At 31.3% G+C, this 26371-nt stretch overlaps 1 protein-coding gene across 1 annotated transcript; it reads left to right on the top strand.

The window, feature by feature from the left end:
• Positions 1–16954: 16954 nt before the first annotated feature.
• On the top strand, positions 16955–26145 carry LOC127704780 (neurogenic locus notch homolog protein 1-like). Its single transcript, XM_052208991.1, has 4 exons — positions 16955–17370; positions 19018–19105; positions 19622–19732; positions 25786–26145. The coding sequence occupies exons 1-4, from the start codon at positions 17065–17067 to the stop codon at positions 25869–25871; spliced, it is 591 nt and encodes a 196-aa protein (XP_052064951.1). The 5' UTR covers positions 16955–17064; the 3' UTR covers positions 25872–26145.
• Positions 26146–26371: the final 226 nt, after the last annotated feature.

Here is a 26371-nt window from a genome sequence, read left to right as displayed (position 1 = left end):
ATGTTTCCTTGCTAACACTTTTTACACTTATCTACATAAATAATTGTTCATTTGCACTTTTTTCTTTGTAGATTCTTAATGCATGTTTTGTCAATTGGAAATAAATTACTTTGTTCCTTTTTTTTTTTTTCTTTTTTTTAGCTTAAAACGTTTTATTAAAAAGGACTGCTTTTTAAACGTGTTAACACTTAAATTTTTAAAAGGAAATAATTTGCGGGTCTATGGAAACGATAATAGTACCATTCCATTATTTTGAAAGACTATGAACGTTCCGATTGAAATGTAATCTACCCTGCCAAGATGATCACATCTTTAGGGCGAACACCTGTCATATCAGGTCACTCTGTTCTTGGCCGGTTGTTTTAATTACTTCTATACTTATGCATTTTGAAACCATTTTCAAAGGTCGTCTCTCTTGCTTGCCTATATTTCTTGGTGCAAATAAAAAATAACTCGGTGTTGCTGCAAGGAATTTGTTTAGCTGTGCTTGTGTCAAGACACATTGAATATTGCGTGTGGTATGTTGGCGATCTGTAAAACATGGTTCAATCATCCACTTTCAATCGGAGTAGCTGCTGTCAAAAACAGACTGTCGACAATCGAAATCACAAGCCTAACACAGACAGACAAGACCATGCATGGCAAAACCAGGATTATTAAATTCCCGCAAAACAAAACTAAATTTACAAGAAACTGATTAATAAACAATATTTGTATGCTCATATCGATTTAAAGCGTCGCGTATTGTATTGTATTGACAGGCATGTATTGTTGAATACTGCGTGTAAACACTAGCATAAGTTTATGTTGTTTCAGAAGGTTACTCTCTCTTTGTCATTTACCAACAGCTCTTTTATTGATTAATATTTATTTACATGACATCAACCTAAAACCGGTGATATATACAGTGTTCTTTAAGAGTAAACAGTAATTGTTCCACTTGTTGCATCCGCCGTGTTGCTCAATGTATTAACAGTAAGTCTATTGGCGTAACACCCTTATGTGCACTATTAAAATTGCTACTCAAATTGATGCTATACCAGTGACGTGAACCCATTGAGACAACATAACTATTATTCTTAACTATCTTATTCAAATATCCACATTTACATGTGGTATTGTAATATGTATAAAAATTAGTTCTTCATATTAATACTAATTCATCACAGATCAAAAATATTTGATATTTGGACTTTCGATACGAAGTTTATCTGTATTCTGTTTGACATACCTGTAACCTCCAACGGCCAGGAGTCAATTTTGTTGCATTGAATCTTTTTTCAACCATTATACATTAAAGTTAAACACAAAATGGCAACGGGATTTATCAATATAGGGTTAGGAGTGCATTTACCAATTTTAATTCAATATTTCCGTTGTGATTATAAGTGTTTTTATGAACAGTTCTGTTACACTACCGTATAAACAATGTTTAGCAAGTCAGAAAATATTTACTATGTTGACCTTTAAATATTATTTACTATTTTGTATCGTTGTCTCATAATTGTATATATTAGGGTGATTTATATTAGTACTTTTCTTAAACAGTTTTTGGAGGTCTCGGTGCCCGAGTGGTACAAAATAAAATTGAGAATGGAAATGGGGAATATGTCAAAGAGACAAAAACCCGACCAAAGAGCAAAAATCCCAGACTAATTGATTATAAGATTCTTATCACATAGGACTCTTCAAACATAAGTAGTCCAACTACTACTGTATCACTAGCTTGTCGACACTGAAGTTGTAAGTTCGAATTCGTACGTGGCAACTCCAATCTTAATAGACTAGGATTGTCAGTTTTCCTGTCGAAGTTTGGTGGTTCTCTCCTGGCACTCCGGCTTTCTCAATCAATAAAAGCTGATCGCCGCGAAATAGCTAATTGTGCTGAAAGTGGCATAAAACACCAATTATTCAATCAAGCAAGCAATCAAAAGTTTTTAAGGTCGTTATCAACATATAATCTGTTAAAATACGGTGTTTACCATTAAAATAAATATTTTTAAACGGTATTTCGAAATATCTAAAAATTGTAGATCAAAATAAAACATTAGAAACCTGAGTAAATTACCAACACCTACAAAACCTCTGGTAATTTCTATGAGTTTGAATGTCCCGTTGGGATCCTTCGCCTCACTTTTTCATCTGCAAGTGCTACAGGCGTGTAAAACTTACTAATACAATTAAGTAAAAAAAATGTCTGCCTATGGGTTGGCCATTTAAATATCATTATTCAAGTTATTGGTTATCTTGTTGGTAGCTCCACTGTGCGGGTTTTTGAGTGTGTGTGTGTATGTGTCTGTGTGTGTAATTATTTTATGTCTATATGTCATACGGTCACGATAGGTTGAGCACGTTAAACTGGTCAAACTCCGACAGATTATGTGTCTATATCAAGTCAGGCTTTCTAAACCGTGTGTTGTTGTTTCCTTTTTTTTGTCTTTGTTTGTGTGTCTGTTATTTTTCGAAGGTGTCGGACGTTGGTAGTTTTTGCTGACTAGTATATTTGGTGATTCCTGTTATCGCTCCTATGTATTTACAAGTGTTTATCTTTCCGTACTGGACAAGACATTTTTAGCATGTTTTGTTTATTGTGTTGTTGTATTGCTCCCTTATAGAAGCACGCTCATTATATTTTCATTTCATTTAACGTTACGTGTGAATCTGAAAATTTTTATTTGATACTTAAGTAATGATGACAAAAATGCATGAAGAGGTCTGTTACACAATCCAAGTAGCACTTTATGGCATGTCAGAAATATTGTTACTATCTATATATATATATATATATATATATTATGTATATATAAAGTATGTGTTTAACAAATATGTAGATTGTAAACGACCATATTGCCTTCATCTGTTTTGAACACATTTTTGACCAGGACACTCTTGAAAGACGATTTTCCTTACAATTCTAACAAAGCTGTTCTTGTTCGCTTATCTGAAATCTTTACTAGATAAAACAATTATAGTAACCTTGAACAGATGTTGTGATACTTACATAACCATTTCCGGCAAACGTTGATAGAACTAATTGGAAAAACATATCTGCAACTCTCTGGTAGGTATTTGCACAATCGGATGAACATTGACTTGACAGATCTGATTTGAAAAACAAAAAATTTTTCATTTGGTAGGTAAGTGCAAAATAGAACAAACATTTAATTGACATATCTGATTTGAAAAACAATAAATATTTCATTTGGTAGGAAATTGCACTATCCAGTGAACATTTAATTGACAGTTCTGATTTGAAAAACAATACATATTTTATTATAACGTTAATTTGAATTTGAAAATAGAGTGTGCGTTAAATCTTTTTTCTCGCTAAAGATTTGTCGATTTTAACTTTATATTAAAATCTATTTATAATATACGTTATGATGGTATTTCATTATGATATAAGGAGATTGTGTGATTATAAGAGATTAATATTGACCAATGAGACCATAACCCGATGACAAAAAACAAAACAAAAATATTCCCTGAGAGCAACATACAGATTTCAACAACGGACAAGTGTTGGCTCAATAGTTCAATCTCTAAAACATTTATGGTCTAACAAAGTATACAAATAACAACGACTCTCAAAAATTTTCCTTTTTTATAATATCAATACTTTAATCTCTACATGACAAACAAACTATATATAAGATACAATAAAAAAATCCACAGTCACTGCAGCTGACAACGTTCTGGGTGTGAACAGAAAAATCAACAGGTATCAGAATAATTCAGTCGTTATAGTCCGGCTATCAAAAAGTATGACCCGTATTTTAACTCTCAATGCTGAATTTTATATTCTGTTTAATATTTTGTTTTGTATCTGTCAGAGGTTTTCAGGCATAGCAATGTAGCAATGCTGTGTTCCAAAGAGAAAAAGTACAGCAGCTTGGTATGATAATTTGATTTTCTAAAGAAAGAAAGAGTTTTATATTCTTTGTATGAACAAAAGAGGAAAGCAACTAAGTTTTAGAATGTATCATCAATTGATCAGATTATCATAGAAATTGTGATATTCATGTATTTGGAAAACAAAATCCGAAACTAATTAATTATAAGATTCTTATCACACAGGACTTTTCAAGCATAATAATTTCCAATACTAACATGAAAAACTTGCTTCATGATTTTTTAAACCTAAAATTCATCACAATCTTGGATCTTATATGAATGATCGCTCACTATTGGAAAGACGTTGTTCTATTCACCGTGGTATTATTTGTCCTTCGTTATCTTCGTAAGTGATATAAATCAAATAGAACCGCTTGCAAATGTGTTATAAATACTATGTGTAAGTATCTCGGATCTTTTTAAATGCATAGTTTTGATTTCACATTGATATTTTGAAGTAATGAAACATATTCTGTGAGTCTTGTGAAGAATACATTAAAAGTATTTTACCTGTCAGACACGATTACAATACATTTACTATAGCCATTATATTTTTTAGAAATGGATATGTGGTATAATTGCGAAAGAGACATACATCTACCAGCGACCGAAGGCCGTAGATGTAAATATATATATAGGGCACTGTACGGCCTTCAACAATCATAAATGAAGAAAAAAAACCAATACCGTATAGTGAGGTATAAAAGACCTGATATGACAAAATATGACACAGTTCAAAACAGAAAAAACGGCCTGATTAATGCTTAAACAATAAACGAAAAACATATTTATATATATATATATGACAAGTAGCGAATGTTACGCACATGTGGAGCACATGTGGAGCAGGATTTGCGTATCGTTCCGGAGCACCTGAGATCACCCCCAGTTTTTGGTGGGGTTCGTGTTGCTCAGTCTTTAGTTTTCAATGTTGTGTTTTGTGTACTAATGTTTGTTTGTTTGTTTTTTTTCTTTTTTAGCCATGGCATTATCAGTTTATTTTCGACTTATGGGTTTGAATGTCCTTTTGGTATCTTTCGCCTGTCATTTAAGACAACATCTGAATCACAGGCTGACAGCTTGCTATTAATTTTTAAAACTTGGCGGGTTTAAAGATGTTGGTGAGCGCCCTTCCCTTAAACAAGGACATTGTGTAACAGTACCACATGATAATTATGAAACCAAATCCGTTGGAAGAGGCTTGACTCATCAGATCGACATTAAGCACACAAAACAAACATCTTACCAAAAAAAAAAGAACAGAAAACACGTAATACAGATCTAAGAGTACTCCAAGACTAAAGTATCGATCAGTTTACATGCAATGGATTTTTTGTAAAGATGCCAGTAACAGTTTGATAAAAGCATGACTTTGTGCAATGCCAAACTAAAAGTTTTGATAGGATATAGGACTAAAAGTCTTTATAAATGCATAGCCATACATATACAACCATGTTTTAATTTATTAAAAACAAAATCAATGTTAGTACTGATGAAAACAATATGAAAAAAATCATTCTTATACCGGTGTTGAATTGATAACCTTTCAGTATTAGTTTATTCAAAGAATTAATAAATGGACATCATGGATCATATCTGTTTTATATTTGATATTTGTTTTATTTTTTTTTGGTTGGTAAACGATAGATAACTCAAAGAGAAATGTTATATCGCCCATTATAGGTTAAAAATAATTAGTCTGACACTTGTTTTCTGTATGAGGACCTAAATAGGATTTAAAGAAGAAAATAATAATTCAATACCAAAAATATAAAGAATAGTGAAAAAAAATACCTACCAAAAATCGTTCCAAACCTTAGCAACATATGATACCATAGACGCAATGAACATAAAGTAGAATTTTGAACTTTAATTTATCATAAAATATGATAAATATGAAAAGGTGTTAATTGATCCACAGAAAAACATTGATTTGCAAAGCAAAGATATACTACTCAGAAAATCTGACCAAGTTGGATAGGGAAAACAAATGCACTTTATTATTGAACACATGGGACTGACAAACAATTTCGAAAATGAGAATTTAGAATTAAAATATTAAGAAGGCATTTAAATTGGTGTTTATTTAATGTATGTCTTTCAAGTTTTAAATCTTCAGATCAAATATCGGTTTTTAAAAATTTGAATTAAGTGATTTTTTAAATCAATATATTCTAAATAAAACAATTCGAGTTTTGCGTAAAATCAATAGCTTTATTAGGAAAACAACTCTATATAAGCAATATTCAGGTTAGTACCGGGTATCAAATCTCATTATATATAGGAATGCACTCCTTTGCCTTGTTTTTTTTTCAATAGTTTAGAAGTTATCAATGTCGTTTCCAGAACTTCATTGTCACTGCGTTACATAACATGAATAATGCACCCATGGATTCCCATTACAGAAGACATACAAAAAAGCTTTTCAACATGAAACAACTCATCAGAAAAGATCACCCCTATCGAACAAAAGATTAAATGGATAGCACGTTGCGGCAATGGACTGTTGACGCAATAAATTTCGTTCACTGGGGTTAAAAGATTTCAGGACCAATAGATGATTCACTACGTCTGTACAGCTAAAAGACTTCCAGACGCCAAAAATGTCAACAATAGGACACGATCTCGTTATTGGAATCGACATATGTACATTTTGAAGCAATGCTAATCTTACATGTATTAAACTGCCTTTGATAACTATTGTAGCATTAACATTCCTACCTTAAGAGCGATTGAAAAAAAGCAGGGAGAAAAATGTACTAAATCTTTAGTATCAACAACATTTAGGTTATCCACGATATTTTGATCAAAAGAAACGTGAATATGTCATATGGATTCTAACAACCTGTTATTTGTAAATTCCTTCCAAATCTCCACCAAAATCGTTCAAAACCTTATGAGCATGTGTTAGCATAAACGCTATGAACAAGTGATTGCATCGAAAAATAAACCGACAAACCAAAATCCAAAAGATTTTAAAAGATATAAAGCACTATCAATATGTTTTAAATTTTCATTTAATGGGTTTAAATATTCGAGTAATGATTACCCCCTTTATATGGTCTGTCTCTTTTATATCAAGAATACAGTTTTTACAGACATATCTCTTCCATCGTGTTCACCAAAATAATCCGTTAACTCTCGTAACGTTAAATAACTGCTTCTATAGCAGAATGGGCATTTCTTTAATGAAGTAAGAATTCGAATGAATGGCAAAACTATCAATCCAACTTGTGAGATTAACATTTATTATAGCTTCTGATATTTCAATCTCACAAAAATTATCATATTGAACTTTTTCAAAATATTATCATGGATTTTGTATCAGTACTTTGTATCTTTCTCTCACCTTCTTCGGTATTGACCTATTAATATAAGCATGTTTTTGTTTCTCCATTATTAAATTTAGCAACAAAGGTTCCAACTTCCTCAGGCGAAATTAACCTTCGATGACTTTAGATATTTTAAGGTCCCGTTTGGTCATGTAGTTCCTTAAGTTCTTATATATCTTTATTTGTCAATGATTGCGTTCCTGATGTTGGAACATCAATCAAAGCTCTCCGAACAAAATAAATTTAGAAAGTGTTAATTTCATTATTAGCATTGCAAAACTAAACATTTTGACCTCGCGTTGTTATTCCCTGAAGTAATGTGTACAAATTATCAATCATGATATCAGTTTCAATTGTTTTAATACTTAACTGTTTCTCCCATATATACTGTGTTTTGAAAAGTATTCAACATTTTCCAACGATTAAATCATTAAATGACCACAGCAGAACAGCTTAAAATCGTTTTCCCGGTTCGCACTTTCTGTAGAATAAAAATCATGAATCCAAAGCATTTGATACGACAATAATGTAGTTTTTCGTAGACTATTGCGTATCTGGTGTACACTAATTTAAACCTAGTATCTATTATGAATTTATGTACATACAGGAAAAATATATGGCTCCGTGCATGAATCATCCTTAGATTGGGCAATTTATAAAATGTGGAGCAAGGTCTGCTTACGCTTCCAGAGCACATGAGATCACCCTCAGTTTTTAGTGGTGTTCGTGTTGCTCAGTCTTTGCTTTTCTTTGTTGTGTTTTGTGAACTGTTGTTTGTCTGTTTGTCTTTTTCTTTTTCGGCCATGGCATTGTCAGTTTATTTTTTGACTTGTGAGTTTGAATGTCCCTCTGGTATCCTTCGCCTCTCTTTTAGAAAAAAGGTGAACAAGTGGATTGATCGAAACATTTTAGCTTTAAAAATGTATTTGATGAGAAAAGAAATATATCATCTGACATTATAAGGCGCAAAATTAGAAATAAGGACAACTTAATTGTAATACTTACAAACTGGAGAGAACCTTACACAAATAGATGATTAATATTATTAAACCCTATAAATCTAAACTAACTAAGATTAATCACAAGTCCATTTGCATTTATAAAATAACATAGATTTCTAAATCACAAAGACATTTAAATTTTTCACTAAATTCAGCAAAAAACAAATAATCAATTGGACCGTCTTAAAATAACTTAATTTTGGATGTTACACTTCTTCTGATTGGCTGAAAGTTTTTTGTCTATCAACCCATAGACATAATAATTTGTGAACTAACAAAACAAACTATAATATGATTTGTATTAACAATATTCCAAACAGGAGAAGAAGATACCGATAGTTTGTAGTTAATGAATTGTATGGAAATTGATCCAGCATACTGCTGACTTAAAAATGTTTAACAATCTTCATCAAGTTCCTATCTTGATATTGCAAAAATGGTGAAAAAAAAGTATGCTGAGATAAATCATTGTTTGTTTTTCTTCGTGAAATTAACGAGTCTGCCTCAATGACAGATATACAATATTTCAGAATTAAAATCTTCGGAAATGAAAATGCCAAAAATTTAAGCTGACATACATAATTATTTTTTATTCTTTTCGGGGCGCGGCATATGTTGTACATTTTCAGCGAGGTCAACATTACCGTTTTCTAGAATCAAAAATAATATGTGGCATGATTGCCAATACGACAACTATCAATTAGACAGCAACCACGGACAACCACGGAATTAAAGGCTCTTAACTTGGTACAGGTACAACAAAAATGTACATAAAAAAGGTGGCAAGCAATTGTGAGAGCTCTCAAACTCTCTTATGTAAATGCTTGATTCTTCAGGTTGCCACGAAGCACAAAAACAACTAAAATTAAACGAAAAGACAAAAAGTACTTATTTAAGAGAACTCTCAGTTACAGAAAGCCAGTTCAAGCCAATTGCAACTAATAGATAAACTATGTTCTCCTACACTAAAGTATCAAGATGTACACACCATGCAAACGGATTTACTCTCGAGACGTCATAAACAGTCTGAGAAAAGCTTGAACTTCTTCCATGCATGATAAACCATAAATGAACGGTATCGACATAATTAAGAACAATAATTCTATTATATTGAATTATGTTTTAATTTATCAAGCATAAATTTATGTGAGTACCGATGACAACAGTATTCAAAGAAATTACAATGTGACGGTATTTAGATGAAAATCATTAAGAATAATTTTATTCTAACGATCAATGATTCACATATATCGTATTGAAATTTATTGCCATTATAAACAACATCAGTTTAAAAATTAGGATGTGAAATCCCTTAATATTAAAAATTTTATATGTAAATTTCCGAGCCAAATATGTGTATCTTTAAAGGACGTTGGTAAACGTTTCAAGTAATGTTTTGCAACGAGATCCCTAACTAAATATCTTACATCTATAAAAAAATATTGTTCGTTGAAATATAAAACCTCACTACAAATATGGGCATAGTCAGCTAATTGAGAGAACATCAACGTTCAAAAACAACAAATTAATAATCAGGAAGGAACGTCTTTTTTGTAGTAGATTTACAGTTTTCCGTTTGAATCGGAAATATTCAAATCTAAAAAAGTATAATTGTATCCTTATAATAGATTTATCTTATAAGATCAAGCGCGTTAGGTAAATTTCCGCAGTATAATAAAATAATCCTTTGTTTATCTTAATCAAAAATATCATCGAGCTTCTAGTAAATGTTTATCTATTAAATGGAATTTAGACAGATCATTACTGAGGGTTTTTTCTATGTTTTTTAGTCAACTTATGGTTGTACAGAACAGGGTGCTATAAGGAAAAATCAGCTTGAGAGAATTAAATCGTATGAGTAAGAAGTCTTAAGATGGATATATCCTCGTATCGACCTGAAAAGGAGATACAATTTATATGTCGTTATTGTCAGTACACATTAAAAGAAAAATAATTGGTTTTATTGGTTTTTACGATTGTGTTACAAAGAATTGATGTTTTGAAATTTCTTCTTTACTTTTTAAAAATAACTGTGTGATATCACTTTTCCATTGCGGTTTTGGGTCTTCCTTTGAAAATATAGATGCACATCATGTACATGTGACTGTTTCCAAACACATCCTTTCTATAGAATATGCAAACGACAATATTATAAAATATATAACATTTTACGGAACATACGCTTTACTGAATAATACGTACATTGAATACCATAAATTAAGATATATTGAAGTAACACTATTTTGTAGGTTTTTCGAAAAAAAAGTATCTGTTAAATTGTGGTGCGTCAAACTGTTTTGATATTAGCAAAATGGAATATTTGTTCAATTAATCATTGTTGAATAGTTTAGAAAAATATAGGCAACGGTTGTTTACCGATATTCATATCTCATCAATAGATTTAGAAGACAATCAAGGTAACCAACAATTGCTGCGGGAATCGTATGTCCAAAAGGAATAGGACCGGTGCGGGTACAGTTCTTGGTCAATATTTTTATCACAAACTGTAAACAGGACACGTACAACGAGCGATCTTTGTAATAAATACCCATTTAACAACCACTGGGTCGATGCCACTGCAGGTGCACGTTTAATATCCGAAGGAATCACCTGCCCAAGATTAAGCACTTTCGTATTGACGTGAAATATCATTGATATGTTAATTTTGCTGTATATTTTTGGTTTTTTATGCTATTTTACTTCGTATTTGAAGAAGCCTTCAAACTGTTTTTTATTTGAGCGCCAACTATGAGCCTTTTCTAGACTGAAAGCGCGTCTTTATAAGCCTCTTATCTTTGATGATTTTTGCCGTCTACAGCAGAAAAATACATAAATGTCGTACAAGTCTGAATTGAAAAGTAGAAAAAAATACAAAAGAATCGTCACATGATGATGTCAAATTTGAAATAATTCTCTGTAAGATGATTTGTTTGTTGTTGTAAAAATGATTATTTTTTCTTTAACGGCATTTCGATCCTTTAATAGTTACGTCAAGGAAAATATTATGTTATGTTTTCGACTCCTTACAAACCAGAGATCATTTAATTGTTCTGCTGTTGCCATATATGTAATTCATATTGACTTAGAATGACGTTTGCAGATTTTGTAGAAAAATATTGAAATTTAGATAAATTACACGTGACTTTTAGAAATATCAATTTGAAACGTAATTTTAAACATTAAACTTTTTATGTAATATTTTACCATATTATTTTTAAAATGTTATAAAAACTAAACATATCGCTCTAGCACATTACTCATGTTAATACTATCCCTGCATACGATCTGTTTGATTAATAATTAATAATTTAGTGCTCGTGTCGTGTATTTACAGAATAGTTCAGTTTGCCTTTTGATATCAATGTCACAAGGTATTGAATAATTAGTTGTATTTGCCAGTCATTCCTCATTTTAATCATATGTTTCAACAAAACTGTTTAAATTTAGCGCAACTTGATACAGCATATTGACTCTCAATTATAAAATATCAACACATTTGTATTTTTGTATTCTGTATTGTCAATTTCATAGGTATGACTTTGCAGAATGTCGGAATAATTTAGTAAATAAAACGGTGCAAACAAGCAAAAACAAAAGCCAAGCAAAACAGAAACAGAAACAGAAACAAACACAATAATATAATTTAACATATGGCTTGATGCCACTGCTGGTGCAAGTTTTGGTACCCGAGGGTATCACAAGTCTAAAAATGATCACTGTCGTGTTGACATGAAATATCATTGATTTGTTTGCTTTCTGTAAATTTATTGTTTAACAGATGTGAAATTATCGAAACATTAATGATTTTTTTCTAATACCCCCTTCCCCCCCCCTCTCAAACCATACATTGCCTAACCATAGTTAGCACAAATTTTTGGGCTTATTTTTCTTAATACCTTTTTGCTTCATATTTGATCTGGCCTTCAAACTGTTTTTATTGGAGCCCAAAGTTAAGAATCTTATGTAGCCGAAACGCGCATTTGGCGTACCAAATTATAATCTTTAAAGAGTTTTAATGTCAACAGCAGATACAATGCATGAATTTCGTACAGTCTGAATTGAAAAGAAATAAAAATTACAAAAGAATTAACTGTCAAATTTTTAAAACTGATCCTGTCAAATTTAAATTAAGTCACTGTTAAATAGACATTATATTGCAAAAATGTGCATCTCTCTTGAACAAGCCATTTGCTCCTTTAGCTAATAAATCATGGAAGAAAAATTTTATATATTTACATCTCCCTACAAACCAAAGATCAAATTAATTATACTGGCGTTATGGCTCACTATGTTATTCATATTGACTTGGAATGACGTTTGCAGATTCTGTAGAAAAATATTGAAATTTAGATAAATTACTCGTGACCTATAGAAGAATCAAATTGCACCATAAATTTAAACCCTAAAATTTACCTAATGTTTATAATAACTTTTTAATTTATAATAGAAATGTTATAAAAACTAAATTAATCGCTCTAGCAGCAGATTAGTACTGAAATATGTATCTTTTGATAAATAATTAATACCGTAGTGTTCGTGTCGTATATTTACAGCATAGTTCAATTGTCTTTTGATATCAATGTCACAAGATATTGAATGATTAATTGTAATTGCCATTTTGTCTTATTTTAATCATATGCTTTAAACAAAACTGTTTATATTTAGCGCAACATGATACAGCATATTGATTCTCATTTATAAAGCAGTAACACATTTAGGTTTTTTTTATTTTGTTTTGTCGATTTCATAGTTGTAACTTCAAAAAAGAATGTCGGGATAATAGTGATGTATACTCTAAATCAACAAAACGTGCAAACAAGCAAAAAAGCAAAAAAGCAAACAAAAATAAACCAAAAACATTAAAACTAAACACAATACAACACAAAACCAAACAATACAATTCGAAAACAAATACAACAGTAAAAAAAACCCACAGCGACAAAGCAAACAAGAGATAAAAAGAACTGCATTTTCGAATTATCCTACGGCTTTATCGTTTTCCTCAACTGTAACGTTTCCATGGATTAACAATACTATGTTCGTTTGAAATTGAGAGACATTTCTTTAACATGTTCTTCTATGGTGATTGCTTTTGAAATTTTGTAGGTTTGTTAAAAATCAAAATGTATGAGCGACATCAGACAAATTTGTCGGACATGAGTTATTTTGCTAACTATCGGAATTTACTGACCCAATATTTATCGTTTCAGTTCAATAGCACACTGTGTAACGAATTCATCTTACCAGCATTCTTAATATGTGGCATGTAGACTAGTGGCATATCAAAGTGATCAAGTCTAACATTAAGAACCTACTTCCATTGATCTATACAAAACAAATGCCAACAGTAACCGCTTGTTAGCTTTAATGTGTTTTCTGCATTCATTTTCAGTCGTTCATCATCGATTTCTTCATCTGTTGCTTGGGCGAAACGTTTAGGATTTTACTTCAACGGCATGTTGTTTTTACAAAGGGACGTAACACTGCTTCTAACCCAATATTAAAATTAAACACGCCCACTAACCCCATATTAAATATATAGGGTCTCCATACGGTCGCTTTTAACCAATCATATTCCTACAAATGTATAGGAGGCAAGATAAACTACGTTTCGACTTAAGTGAATATGACTAAGTGACTAAGCCTTTCTTCCCGAGTAGTTATCTAACTTATGTACCAAATAGAAATAACTTGCAGTTATTTCTTCAATTAAATTTGATTTAGTTAAAATAAGTTAAAATTTATTGTTTTGTTTGATAAAAAGTGCTTGATATAATTTAATTTTTTCAATACAATGCTTCTTAACCCTTGCTTGTTATAAAAATTGTAACATGCATACTTGTTTTAGCTATCGTTATTCCTTTTATATAAATGGAACTTTTATGATTAGTTTTAATTTTGTTTGTGAAATTCCGTTCATTCGAAGCACTTGTCTTGATCAGGAACGCTCAACCCAAAACAATTAAAAGCCAATTATTCTTAAATTTCTGAATCCGTAAGGAGTTATATAACCAAAACCGATCTCAAAGAAATCCAAATTCACTCTAAGTCAACTTTGGGGGTAAAGATAAGCGGTTAAGACGTTTATTAGGAAATATTAGTAATGTAAGGGTTATAAAATGTAGTTGAATAGCAAGTGATTCTCATCATTTTGACAAAAACCGAAAATACCCGGGCCAAAGTTAAAAATATTTTTACACAGAAAACATACGAATACATGCTACCAATATACTTGTAATAGTTTTAACAATTTGTGTTTGTTTATTTTACTTCTTTAAATGATAACTGATGTGATACAATTAGGGAATACCAGGGGTAAACTGTCTTGCTATGCATGTCTCAGTGACGTATAGCCAACGCATCATGTTCATGATATTACATACCTTAAATAATTAATATTTTGATTAATCCTTATATTATGTTTTACAAAATGTTTCATGTTCTTTTTATTTAGACTCGAATATCAATTTTTAAATACCTTGTTCATTATTCAAATTATTTTCAGTGACTTATTGAACATTCAGTTTCGACAACTTCCTTTTTTAGACATTTGCATATAAGGTTTGATATAACACAATTGGTTCTTGCGTCACTGGAAAGTCCTATATAGACGAAACACGCGTCTGACGTTACAAATTTAAATTCTGGTATCTTTGGTGAGTTTTTGTTATATTAACAAAATATAATTATTTCAAATGATATCCATACGAGAAGAATATGATTAGATAAATGTCACAAAAAAAGAAATTGTAATGTATGTAATACAAATATATGTATCATTAAATTTATATTGGTCAGAATTTTCCAATTGTAGTAAAAATGTACTTCTAACAATGGAATTACAATATTCCACTAAAAAAACAACTTGAATAAAGAGGGTTGACCAAAATAAAAGCTGTTTCAATTATTTATTCATATCATATATTATTAGTTACAGGATGTGTTAGTGACCTAATACGATATATATGGGGTCAATAAATTCCATATGGGGTGAGAGCGAAACTCTAATCCCCATATAGAATTTACTGACCCCATATATATCGTATTAGGTCACTAGCACACCGTGTAACGAATTTATCTTACCGACTGTCTTCACATGTGGTATTTAGACTAGCGGCCTATCAAATTAATTAAGTCTTCAATACTTAGTATTAAGAACCTACTTCCATTTGTCTATACAAAATACAAATGCCAACAATAACAACTTGTTAGCTTTAAATTTGTTTTATTAATTTATATCAATCGTTCATTATCAATTTCTTCGTCTGTTGAAACCTTTCAGATTTCTTTTTTGTTTTGAAAGGTAAGTAACTCCCATATGGTAACTAACCCCATATTTTTTAAGACACACTATATAAAATATATGTAGTCACCACGTGTAGTCCTTTAACCAATCATATCCCCAGAAATCTCTAGGAGGTAAGATATATATATATATATATATATTGGCTTTAGACGAAAAGCAAACCACAATCAAACAATCATATTATAAAAACACTAAGCCTATTTGCAGTATGTTTTAATGAGGGAAAATCCCATAGAGTCGTGTTTTTTTTTTTTCAAATAAAAAAAAAAATACCAATCAGGCAAGTGACCATACATGTATATATTAAATATTCAGTTGATATTTAAAGACACTAATTATATATAACCATAAAGTGTCTTTATCCTGCAAGTTACATGGTTAATAGTGTTGCTATAACATATTGGTACACTCATTCTGATTGCAATTGTTTTCGTTTTGAAAATTTTTAATTTTTGTTAAGTATCCACATGAAACCCACGCGCGTTGCGTAATGTTTTCTTATTTATAGATAAAACTACACAAACAACTTATGAACGGTAAGCAGGAAAGAACTACTCGCTACAAGTAGATTATTTTGAATTGTAACGTTATGAATATTTTTGATAGTAACTAACAGTAATAAAACATTGCCAACTTTGTGTTGAGATAATTTTGTTCAGCGCTTCAGTTCTAAAATGGTACTGTCAGCATTGAAGTTTGAGAATGACTTGGTTTGGGTGGCGCTTATAGCAATAAACGTTTAGTGTACAATTATAGCAGAGCGATATGTGTGGGGTTGTTAATTTATCAATAATACTTCCGACTGCAGGATAAATAAAGTGGTATGCTCTTAATTATTCCTATTTTGTATCAAGTCTGTAACTACTTCGTTTCAAAAATATTTAATGTTTGTTTAGTTTCCCCATGACACCAACACGTTTGACGTAATATTTAGAAAGTGAAATTGACGCAATCAGCTTATGATCGGTACGCAGCAAAGAATCACTCGTGCTCGCGTAAAAACACGTCGCTTTCAGAAAATAATTATCAATTATTATATATTAATTAATTCTAATGGTAAATACCAATAATAAATCATTGCCTAACATTGTGTGGGAATGTTTTTTTTACCGCTTAAGTACTGTCGGCATCGAAATTTAAGAACGAATTGGTGTGGGCGTAGCTAAAAGCGATACGATTAACATTATTACGTATAGAATACAATTATACCAGAGCGATATGTGTCTGGTTGTAAATGTATAATACGACACCAAACTTGAGGATTAAATTACAAGTAGTTTGATCTAAACTATTGATATTGGTTTATCTATTCTGTTATTAACGGAAAACTTCATGGTGTCTCATGTTAGGTACGTTGACTGACGTCACAAACAACGAATAAAACGACGACACAGAAGTAATCTGCTACAGTGCAATGAAACCAGTGTAGTCGAAACGACCTTATCAAGTCAACAGAATACATGTTTTAAAAAGCTGTTCAAATTCGGCGAAAAAAATAAAAAGGTTAAAATAATCACATTGAATTACTACAATGTTTGTAAATTTCTTTCAAATTTTCATTTCAATATTGATTTTACGAACTATTGAGGGAATTCGACAAAACATAACCGGTGGTTCGTTCATTAAAAATAAATATAGTTACTCCCCTGTTATATTGGCTTTTGACAACGTTGGTCCACTGATGTGCATAAAAAACTGTTTGCTGCACAAAGGGTGCAAAGCGGTGAATTTTAACGGAAGTCAATTTGAATGCGAATTGCTGAATGTTACCTTTCCTTATGACATGTTAACTGATATTAAAGGCTCATTTTATACGGAAATAGATGGTTGGACGAAGGTAAGTTATAAAGTAATGTTAGTTTCAAATTTTTTTTTTCGGTATTTGTAACTGCATTGTGTTTACTGGATTTAAAGCTACGGCGATTGTGTTTAGTGATGATCAAGTTCATAATCATAAATTGATCGATGAGCGTATACTAGCAAGACTAAAGTGGTTTAGCATAACTGACAAATTTTTGTGTATACTGTTTGTTCTTTGGATTTTATATGTATCTCTTTTTTTAGGGGGAGGGAGTATAATTTGTATATGTTACCTTTATATTTTATTCAAAACACTGAACGCACCCTCTAATTTTTCAAGTATATAAGTATGCACCCAGAATGTCATTTAGTATAAGAAAGGAAAAAATACAGCGGAAAAACTTTCTACGAATGACATTTGTGCAGTTACTCTGACTTACTTCTTAGATTTAATGTTGAATAAAATATATCCCTATGTGTTGTTCTAAAACAAAAGTATGATACGGCCACCCTTTTGTCATTTATGGATACATAATTTATATATAAATATATACATATACAATTCTAAAATCCAATAGTATTCTTTAAATGTGCAAATATTCTACTATAAGATATCAATTTCAGTAATTTAGAATGTTGCCTTACTTATTTTCATTTTATGCCCTCAATCTTCTTGAATTTCGGTAAAAAATCCAACAATCTTCGAAAAGGTATAACAAAACAATTGAACACCAAGGCAAATTCAAAAAGGGGGATGGTCAATAAAAACAGACAAAATCAAGCGCTATCAATCAACGGAACAAGTGAAAATAGCCTCGTTGTTTTGATATATATCGTCACAAATATTTAGTTCTCAGCAATAAAGTTCACCCCTAAATATCAAAATGTTTTTTAATTTGATTTAGTAATTGATTTGGCAGTTTCTTAACGCGTATGAAATATTGAAGTAACATTTTGAAATTAAGGTAGATCTGATCCATCTCTTCTGGTCATGTCTCAAAAACACTTTTTTATGTTAAATATTATTTTACCAATTATCATTCAATACTAGTATACAACAGAAACATCTTAAGGTTGAAATTTAAAGATTAAACTATCACAAAATTAAGTGTCATTAAGTACATCTAACGTTTTCAGAAGAATCATTTTTAAAATCAAAGGCAGATAATTATATTGATCTTGGAAGGATAATTTCTTTTCTTTTTTTTTTTTTTTTCTTTTTTTCTCAACAAAATAACGCCCGTGGCCCTTTATTCTAATTTACATTTCGGAAGTATTTATGAAAAGCAATTCTCTAGTGGAATTTTTACCAATTCTATCGCTTAATGTTTCCGCAATACGGAAAATTTAGGTGTTCCATATATACAAAATAACTGGGATTTCGTTAATTTCAATGTATTTTAACGAAAAAAACATACCGTGACCCCCATTTTTTATATTGAAAATCGGAAGTACATTGACCAAGGAGTCATTTTCAGAAGTTTAAGAAAAATGTATCGTCACATATTAAGACACTCAGCTATCTTAATTCTTGTAAATCCGTTAAATACATTAAAAAAACAGCTACCATTCTTGTTTCGACATGTTCAACAAACGCAAACAACAACAAAAATTAACATAATACAATACCAATAACACGTTTGTTCTTTTTTTTCAATGCAAGCAATATTCTTATCATTTTAAGGATAAAGACGGATGCACTCCAAACCCATGTGAAGTTGGACAACGATGTGTCCCTGCAATGTACAATAACTATATTTGCTTGAAAATTGGTAAGTTACATTCATTTGATTGGATATAGGGACGAAAAGGTTGTGAAGAAAAAGTAAGTTCAACTAATTTTCAATCGATAACGATTCATGTGACAGAGCATGTTTCCCTACTGACCGGGGTTCAAATGACAGTCAAGTCGAAAGAGTAGTCAATAAAGCACGTATTTTACAGATCTTTTTTCATTTAGTGACCCTTTCATGCTATTTGTTTTTTGTCCTTAATACAGATCTTTTTTACGTATGGACTATGTTAGATCTCAGTATATCATTGATCAAAATTCAATCATGACTTCAAATTTTCTTTTTTTCCTGTGAATTTACACGATGGTGCATACTCGATCGGTCAAGGGAGACGAAATCGTACTAAATATTTGACTTTAATTTTCAAAGGAGACAGGATGTAATTATTTTAATGCTGTACTGCTAGAGCGAATATTGATAATTATTTTTGTTTGTTTGTTGCGAAATTTAAAGCGAACGCTGAAGAGTCAATTTTTTTTCTTCTTCATATTTTAGATTTACCTTGCGATGTTAACCTATGTCAACATAAGTATGGTGTATGCAGAAATAAAGTCAATGGTTATAGATGTATTTGTCAGGATGGTTACTATGGCGATTATTGTGAGCGTTAGTATTATTCTTTATGTTTCTTTAACTACATAGGTTGTCAATAAAAGAAACTCAAACATACACATGCACATATGAGATCAGTTGTAACCTTTAATCAGAACTATCAAAATAATATATCATAGAACTGTTATAAACTACTCTAGAACAGTACTAGCTTTGAACTGTTCTTCATTTGAACCGTAGCAACCTGTTCGAATATATAATTGTCAGAATCTTTTCGAATGTAGAACTGGTCCAATGTCAGGATATGTACTAGGATAGAACTCTTTAAGGATAGAAAAGTCAAAACCGGTTCAAGGGTTGAACTTCCTAAAGTTTTTAAGGGTAGAAGAGCTCCTTCGTGAGGCTGGTGTAGAACAGATCGTATGGCATTAGCTAGACATAGTTAAAGTCTTCGTTGGTATGAATAAGGGGAGATGAGGGATGATATCGTTATTAAAAAGTTAATTCAAAGGAACAAATCGATGTGTAAAATCGACTGACTCACACACAAACTGTTGCGTTTATAATTTTATTTAAACGCACTTGTAATCTTGTCTGAATAAAAACGTTCATCGACCCGTTTCAACTGTGTAGGAATCTATATTCATGAGTCTATCAACGGGTTTTTCAAGTTTGGTTGTCATGGCGTTCACCTATGCAGTGATATTCACTACTAGTATTTTCAAAATTGAAATTATACGTACAATCAACCGACCAAAAACTAATAATATCTCTCCAGAACAACAAGAAGGGAACGTATGTTCTTGAATTAAATACGAATGCCTATAAAAGTATTCAACTGTTATATCGGTATTATATTGATTTAGAGTATTGTGTATAATTGTTTTCAAACTTCAACGATTGACTTGGCAATACCAAAACTATCTACAGTAAATTTTGTTGATTTGTTATTATAGTAGTTATTCAACTTGAGGCTTTAAAAGATGTAGTATTTTTTTATTAAACTTTACCATTGCTTATGGCCCTGATCCATTTGTACATTTAGAATTAATTTACGATTTCAGGATACGGTCTGCTTTTTTTTTAATAATTTATGCTTTCCAGTCCATCTTTATGTCAGATATTATTCTTCATAATTCAACAATATTTGGTATAGCAATTAAAAAATAAATGCTCTCCAACCAAGCGTCAAAATAGTGCGTAGGGATATCTTAACAAACGAAAGAAAACCTTGAAGTAAACGGGAGTTCTCTGATTTTATCGTTTAAATGTAGTTATTAGACCTGCATGCTTGATTTGTGTAGTTTAATAAGCTTGTTAAAGCGTTACTCGTGAGCACAACATGCAACCTGTGATCCTTGAGCGAGAAGGTATTGTGTAAGAAGTTTCAGGTAAAGCTGAATTCATCCCTCCGAATGGTTTAAGAATGCTACCATTGTTGGGCTGGCCGATGTGGAATATCTGTGTCTTATATGACTACGGTTATGTCCCACTAGCAATAACCACAATCCCAACCTCTTTTCCTTGAGTTTCACGAAGGTTGTGGCATGTGGAGCAGTAACTGATTGTTTTTGTCGAGGCACATGCGATCTCAAAGTTTTGGAGGGTTCATTGTACCCATCATTTAGTTTTCTGTATGATATTTGTAATTGTTGTTTTTCCTTTCTTTGTTCTAATTTGTGGACGTGGTATTGTCTGTTATTATTGGACTGTGGTATTCCAATGTACCCATCGGTAGCAACTGTCAGTTCAGTTGATGTGGCGACGTGCTCTTCCTCAATTTTGTTTACAGAGAAAGATGTATGCAAGAAAATTATGGTTCTGATATGGTATGTGTAAGTGTGATAGGATAAATGAAATTCGCCTTTTTTCAGCGTATGGGAGCACACATTTTCAACGTTACAATAATTGAATATACTCGAAGAATTATTTAAATTATTTCCTCTGTTAGTCTATCTAATTTTACCTATTCAAAACAAACGACATCATTCTGTGACATTCATGCAGGACTGTCTGTTAAAAGAAAGCTCTAATAATTTGAGTTCGATCATAACGTAGACTAACATCAAGATACATTATTGAAGTATGCTAATATAGACTTGAACTGTATACCATAAAAAGGATAGACATTATAAATAAATTCTTCCTTTAGATTTTTCTGAAGATATTTTGAAGATCTTTAAGTGTGACGGAAGAATGATTATGTCTCCATTTCTTATGATTGAAACGTTTAGTTGGTGATCATTCATTGTTGTTCTTTTAGATATGAGATCCCTATGATATAAATAGATGATATGACCTTGGTTTTTTTTTTACTAGAGGTTTTTTTTGTGTAGATTTTATTGATTATAATTTACAATAAGGCCTTTTTGATACTTCATGCATCATTGGGAACTGTGAAATGAAGCAAATAGGTATCACTAGGAAACGTCCTGAATGGTAGAGAGCACACAGTTAACACGTTTCTAATATCTTATTCCTTTTTCCTATATTCATTTACATACTTTGTACGTCAATGAAATATATGTTAAACTGTTTGCAACCCATCACTTTTGTTCCTCTTATTGACTTGAAAATGGTTTTGCTAAAAATGGTAACAATGCTGGCTTCCGCCATTTTTTTTTTTTTTTTTTTTTTTTTTTTTTTTTAATTTTAAGCTTTGTATACGCTGACATGAGAACGAGATCGCTGTTGGTGTATATGCTAAAGTCGATAAAATGATATTTTGAATTACACAATTTACAATGTTACTGTGTATTTATTGGAATCCCTTTTGCATGTCTATACTACCAAAATAACGAGTATCAATGTGTTAGCCGGCATGACGTAAAAACGACTTATCAAATAATTCAACTTTATATATAACTTATATAGGACAAAGATGTTGTTTAAAACTTACACCATTCCAGGACCTTTTGTTTTCCACATAATTAATATTACCAATAATTAATAAGTTCCAGGTCGAACCCGATACCGATACCAATAGTATATGTCACATGTACTTTCCGGTTGTAGTTACCTCTCACTTTCTGTAAATCCCTCCTCTTTCAGGAGAACCTGGAATTTTCCCCGTAGTTGTTTTATATCTATGTTACACAATAGTACACTATTTAGAAAGTCTGTTTTCTTCCACCTCAATACCACTATTAATTTTGGTTAGTTAGTTAAAAAAATTAAATTAAGTTTATAGTAGGTTTATTGTAGTAAGAAAACAAGGACAGGTTCAAACAGAAAGATTTGTAAGCAGAGAAAACTGTGCACCTTAAAATCAGCATTTCTTTTTCAGATGACAATACGAATACTAAACATCCAGGCTAAAATAAGGCATATGTACTTTAATTCAGTCACGAACCCGCGATGTCGCGGGTATGTTCTAGTTAAAAATTAAACAAATAAATCAATTGATGAAGCGAATCTCGACACTGGCTTTACTATAGTATTCTTAACTGGTTGTTTCTGTAATGTCCATGTTATATATTTGAGGTTGACTGTATTTGTCCTTGAAACTCGAAGGGCGGAGCGCCAACACAACTGACCCAGCATATATCACAAAACCAATAAAGAAATAGTTAGTTCATAACACTTTTATTAAATGATTCGAATTATTCAAGTAAACAAAGAAACTTATCGCGAAGAAGATACAGGAATCCATATTTGAACTTGTCTTTTTGCAGCCACATTGCGTTTTTGTCAACATTGATAACATTTCTGAGTTCTTGTTCAAGTAATTAAGCTATGCTAATTTTAACTAGCAAATATAAAGCAGCTGGGAAGAATAAATCCTTCATTTTATCAATTCTTGCTCTTTGATCGTCAGCGTTCTGATGATTGATCAACGGAAATAAAACAGTGATAATAAATTTTACTCAGAAAGGCTGTGGAATATGTCCGTTCTAAATTGTAACAAAACACGGAACATCGTTTAACCTTTTCATTTTACTTTAAGCTAAGAAATATAATTAATATGAATCTTATGCATAATACTACCTCTAAAGAGGTGAGACGTAAAACATTCAAAAACAAACCTTTCGAAGCTACCTTAACATGCTTAATCCTTAAAATGTAAATACGTTAAAAAAAAAGAACCATTCTTGTTTCAACAAACAACAACAAAAAATAAATGATACCAAAACAAAAACACGCTTATACATTTGTTTTAACGGAAGCAATATTCTAATCACTCTAAGGATTAAGTTAGATGCACTCCAAACCCATGTGAAGTTGGACAACGATGTGTCCCTGCAATGTACAATAACTATATCTGCTTGAAAATTGGTAAGTTACATTCATTTGATTGGATATGGACGCCAAGGTTTATTCCAGTACCCTTTTCAAGAGTATAATTTGGTGCCACTCAGTTAATCATATTCTAATGTAACCAAAGGAGATGCAAGATGATTGCCAGTGAGACAACCTTAAAATACCGGAGGGTAACGATCCCGGAATTAATTACGATGAAAAGAATGGCATCTCAATTGGTCATTCCTCACACGTTGTATGATTATATAAAACAATACCAACATATCACTTTCCACGCTTATATTCCCTCATGGAAACAAGTAAGTTAAGATCATTTTAAATAAAAAACAATGGACGTGACAAACAAAATAGTTCCCACTCCTTGACCGTTGTTCAAATGACACTAAAGTATTTGTAAGGCAGGTTACTATGGCGATCATTGTGAGCGTAAGTATTTCTATTAACTACATTTTTTTTTATTTATCTCAATAAAAGAAATAAATTTTATAGCCGACCATACGGTATGGGTTTTGCTCATTTGTTAAGGCCGTACGGTTGCCTATAATTGCTTACATCCACTTCATTTGAACTGTGGTGGATAGTTGTCTCATTGGCAATCATACCACATCTCCCTATTTTTATATAGTTCAATATTTTCAAAGAACGGGGGCACACTTTTTTTACATTACAATTATAATTCAAGAGACTCGGCGAGAACAGCTTTGTTTTAGAAACTAATCTTCTGGAAGATCTAAAGTGATAGTTTAACTGATTCAAACAGTATACATAGCATTAGTACGACAATATTAAAGTCTTCCTTTGTATGAACAAGAGGAGATAAGGAATTATATAGTTTAAATGAAAATTAATTTTTAGATAAGTATATGATATTGCCTCAATCACAAACTGATATAATTCTGTGTGGCATTTATAATTCCATTACAACGCATGTGTTTTCTTTCAATGATGAACAATTCCATCAACACTTTTCATATGTGTAGGAATTAGTGAGGTCTAGAAAAATGGTTTGTTCATGATTGTTTGTCATGGCGCTCACCCTTAAAAAAGATTCAACATTCAAAATTGAAATTAAATGTAAAAAAGCACAAAAAAACACAAAAAATAATAGACCAACCAGAAGTTGACATATAACCATAAATAACAAACGAGCGTGTATACTACGGATCAAGCACTGTATTGCCCTTAGTCTTGTTTCCTTATTAAAATTTAAATTCTTTGCTTCTTTTGAAATTAAAGTGAAATATGAATCAACTGTTGTGTCTGTGAAATACTTATTTACAGTATTATGGTTTAATGTGTTTTCTTTAACGAAACACAAAATCGTCTGAACTGAAGGAGTAATACCACACGTCACTGAAATATCTGAAAACCAAATGAAGAAGAATTTTGTGAAACATAGTTGCATAATTATATAAATCTAATAACAAAATATGTGAACTAACAATTCTATAGATAACATACGAACGAACGTATGTGAAGCCCATGTATGATGAAAGGGTCAATTCGGCTTTTCAGAATCTAATGCATTCTGGGTAATATTTTCAAAAGTGTACACCAAAACGTCGTGATTGGTTAAAAGCGTCCTTAACAATGGAAAGTCAGCCAATGATGCGACGTTATTTTTATTTTGAGGTACGAACAATTAAATTAACCACAATCCATTAGATTCTGAAACGGCCAATTGAAAATTAACACGTAGCTGGCGCACGTATTGTCTATTCTTCTCTCTTTCGGTCTAAGACAACAACTTGTGTTAAGTCTTTTATATTAGTTGTTTTAATGATAAAAATACTGCATATATTGTTGATTATGGCTTAAAGTCTAGTTTTGTTTTTATTATATTTCAGATACACCATGCACAGATGTTATCTGCAATTCTGGATCTAATTGTTATATTAATGGATCCGATGGAATATGTATGCAACAGTCTTGAGTTTCTTTTCAAAATAAAAAAATGCTGTAATTCATAAGGGATAGATCATTTACATGTGCCGAACGTTTATGAATATGGTAATGTTTTAGGGTTAGATGCGTCACTTTTACTTATTCTTAACTGTATCATGCCTTACCACTGAGTGTGACTCATCAACATATTCGTTACATTTGTTCCATGTGTTCAGCCACTAAACTAGCATTCACGTTGTAAGATTTCACCGAAACTAATTCACACATAATTTTAGCCTATTTCATGGTGACAGTCTCCTTCAAATACTTTTTTAGTAGGAGTTATTCTACATACATGATAATTAAGAGTTCTTTTTCTTGACTCAGTTGAAAGTAAAATTTACTTTAACGTGTAAATTGCATATTCTTATTATTTATTATATTTCTTTTTCACAGAGTACTTGTGTTAGTATAATGCCTGCACACGGTCCATACGTTTCGGTAGATGTGGGCTCGGTAGTCGAGTGGTCTAAGTTGTTCATCTACTGT

The sequence above is a fragment of the Mytilus californianus genome, unplaced genomic scaffold (assembly GCF_021869535.1).
Source record: "Mytilus californianus isolate M0D057914Y unplaced genomic scaffold, xbMytCali1.0.p SCAF_6, whole genome shotgun sequence".
NCBI classification, from domain to species: Eukaryota; Metazoa; Mollusca; class Bivalvia; order Mytilida; family Mytilidae; genus Mytilus; species Mytilus californianus.
The sequence above is the reverse complement of the archived record's forward strand: the minus strand, read 5'-3'. Positions and strand labels throughout refer to the sequence as shown.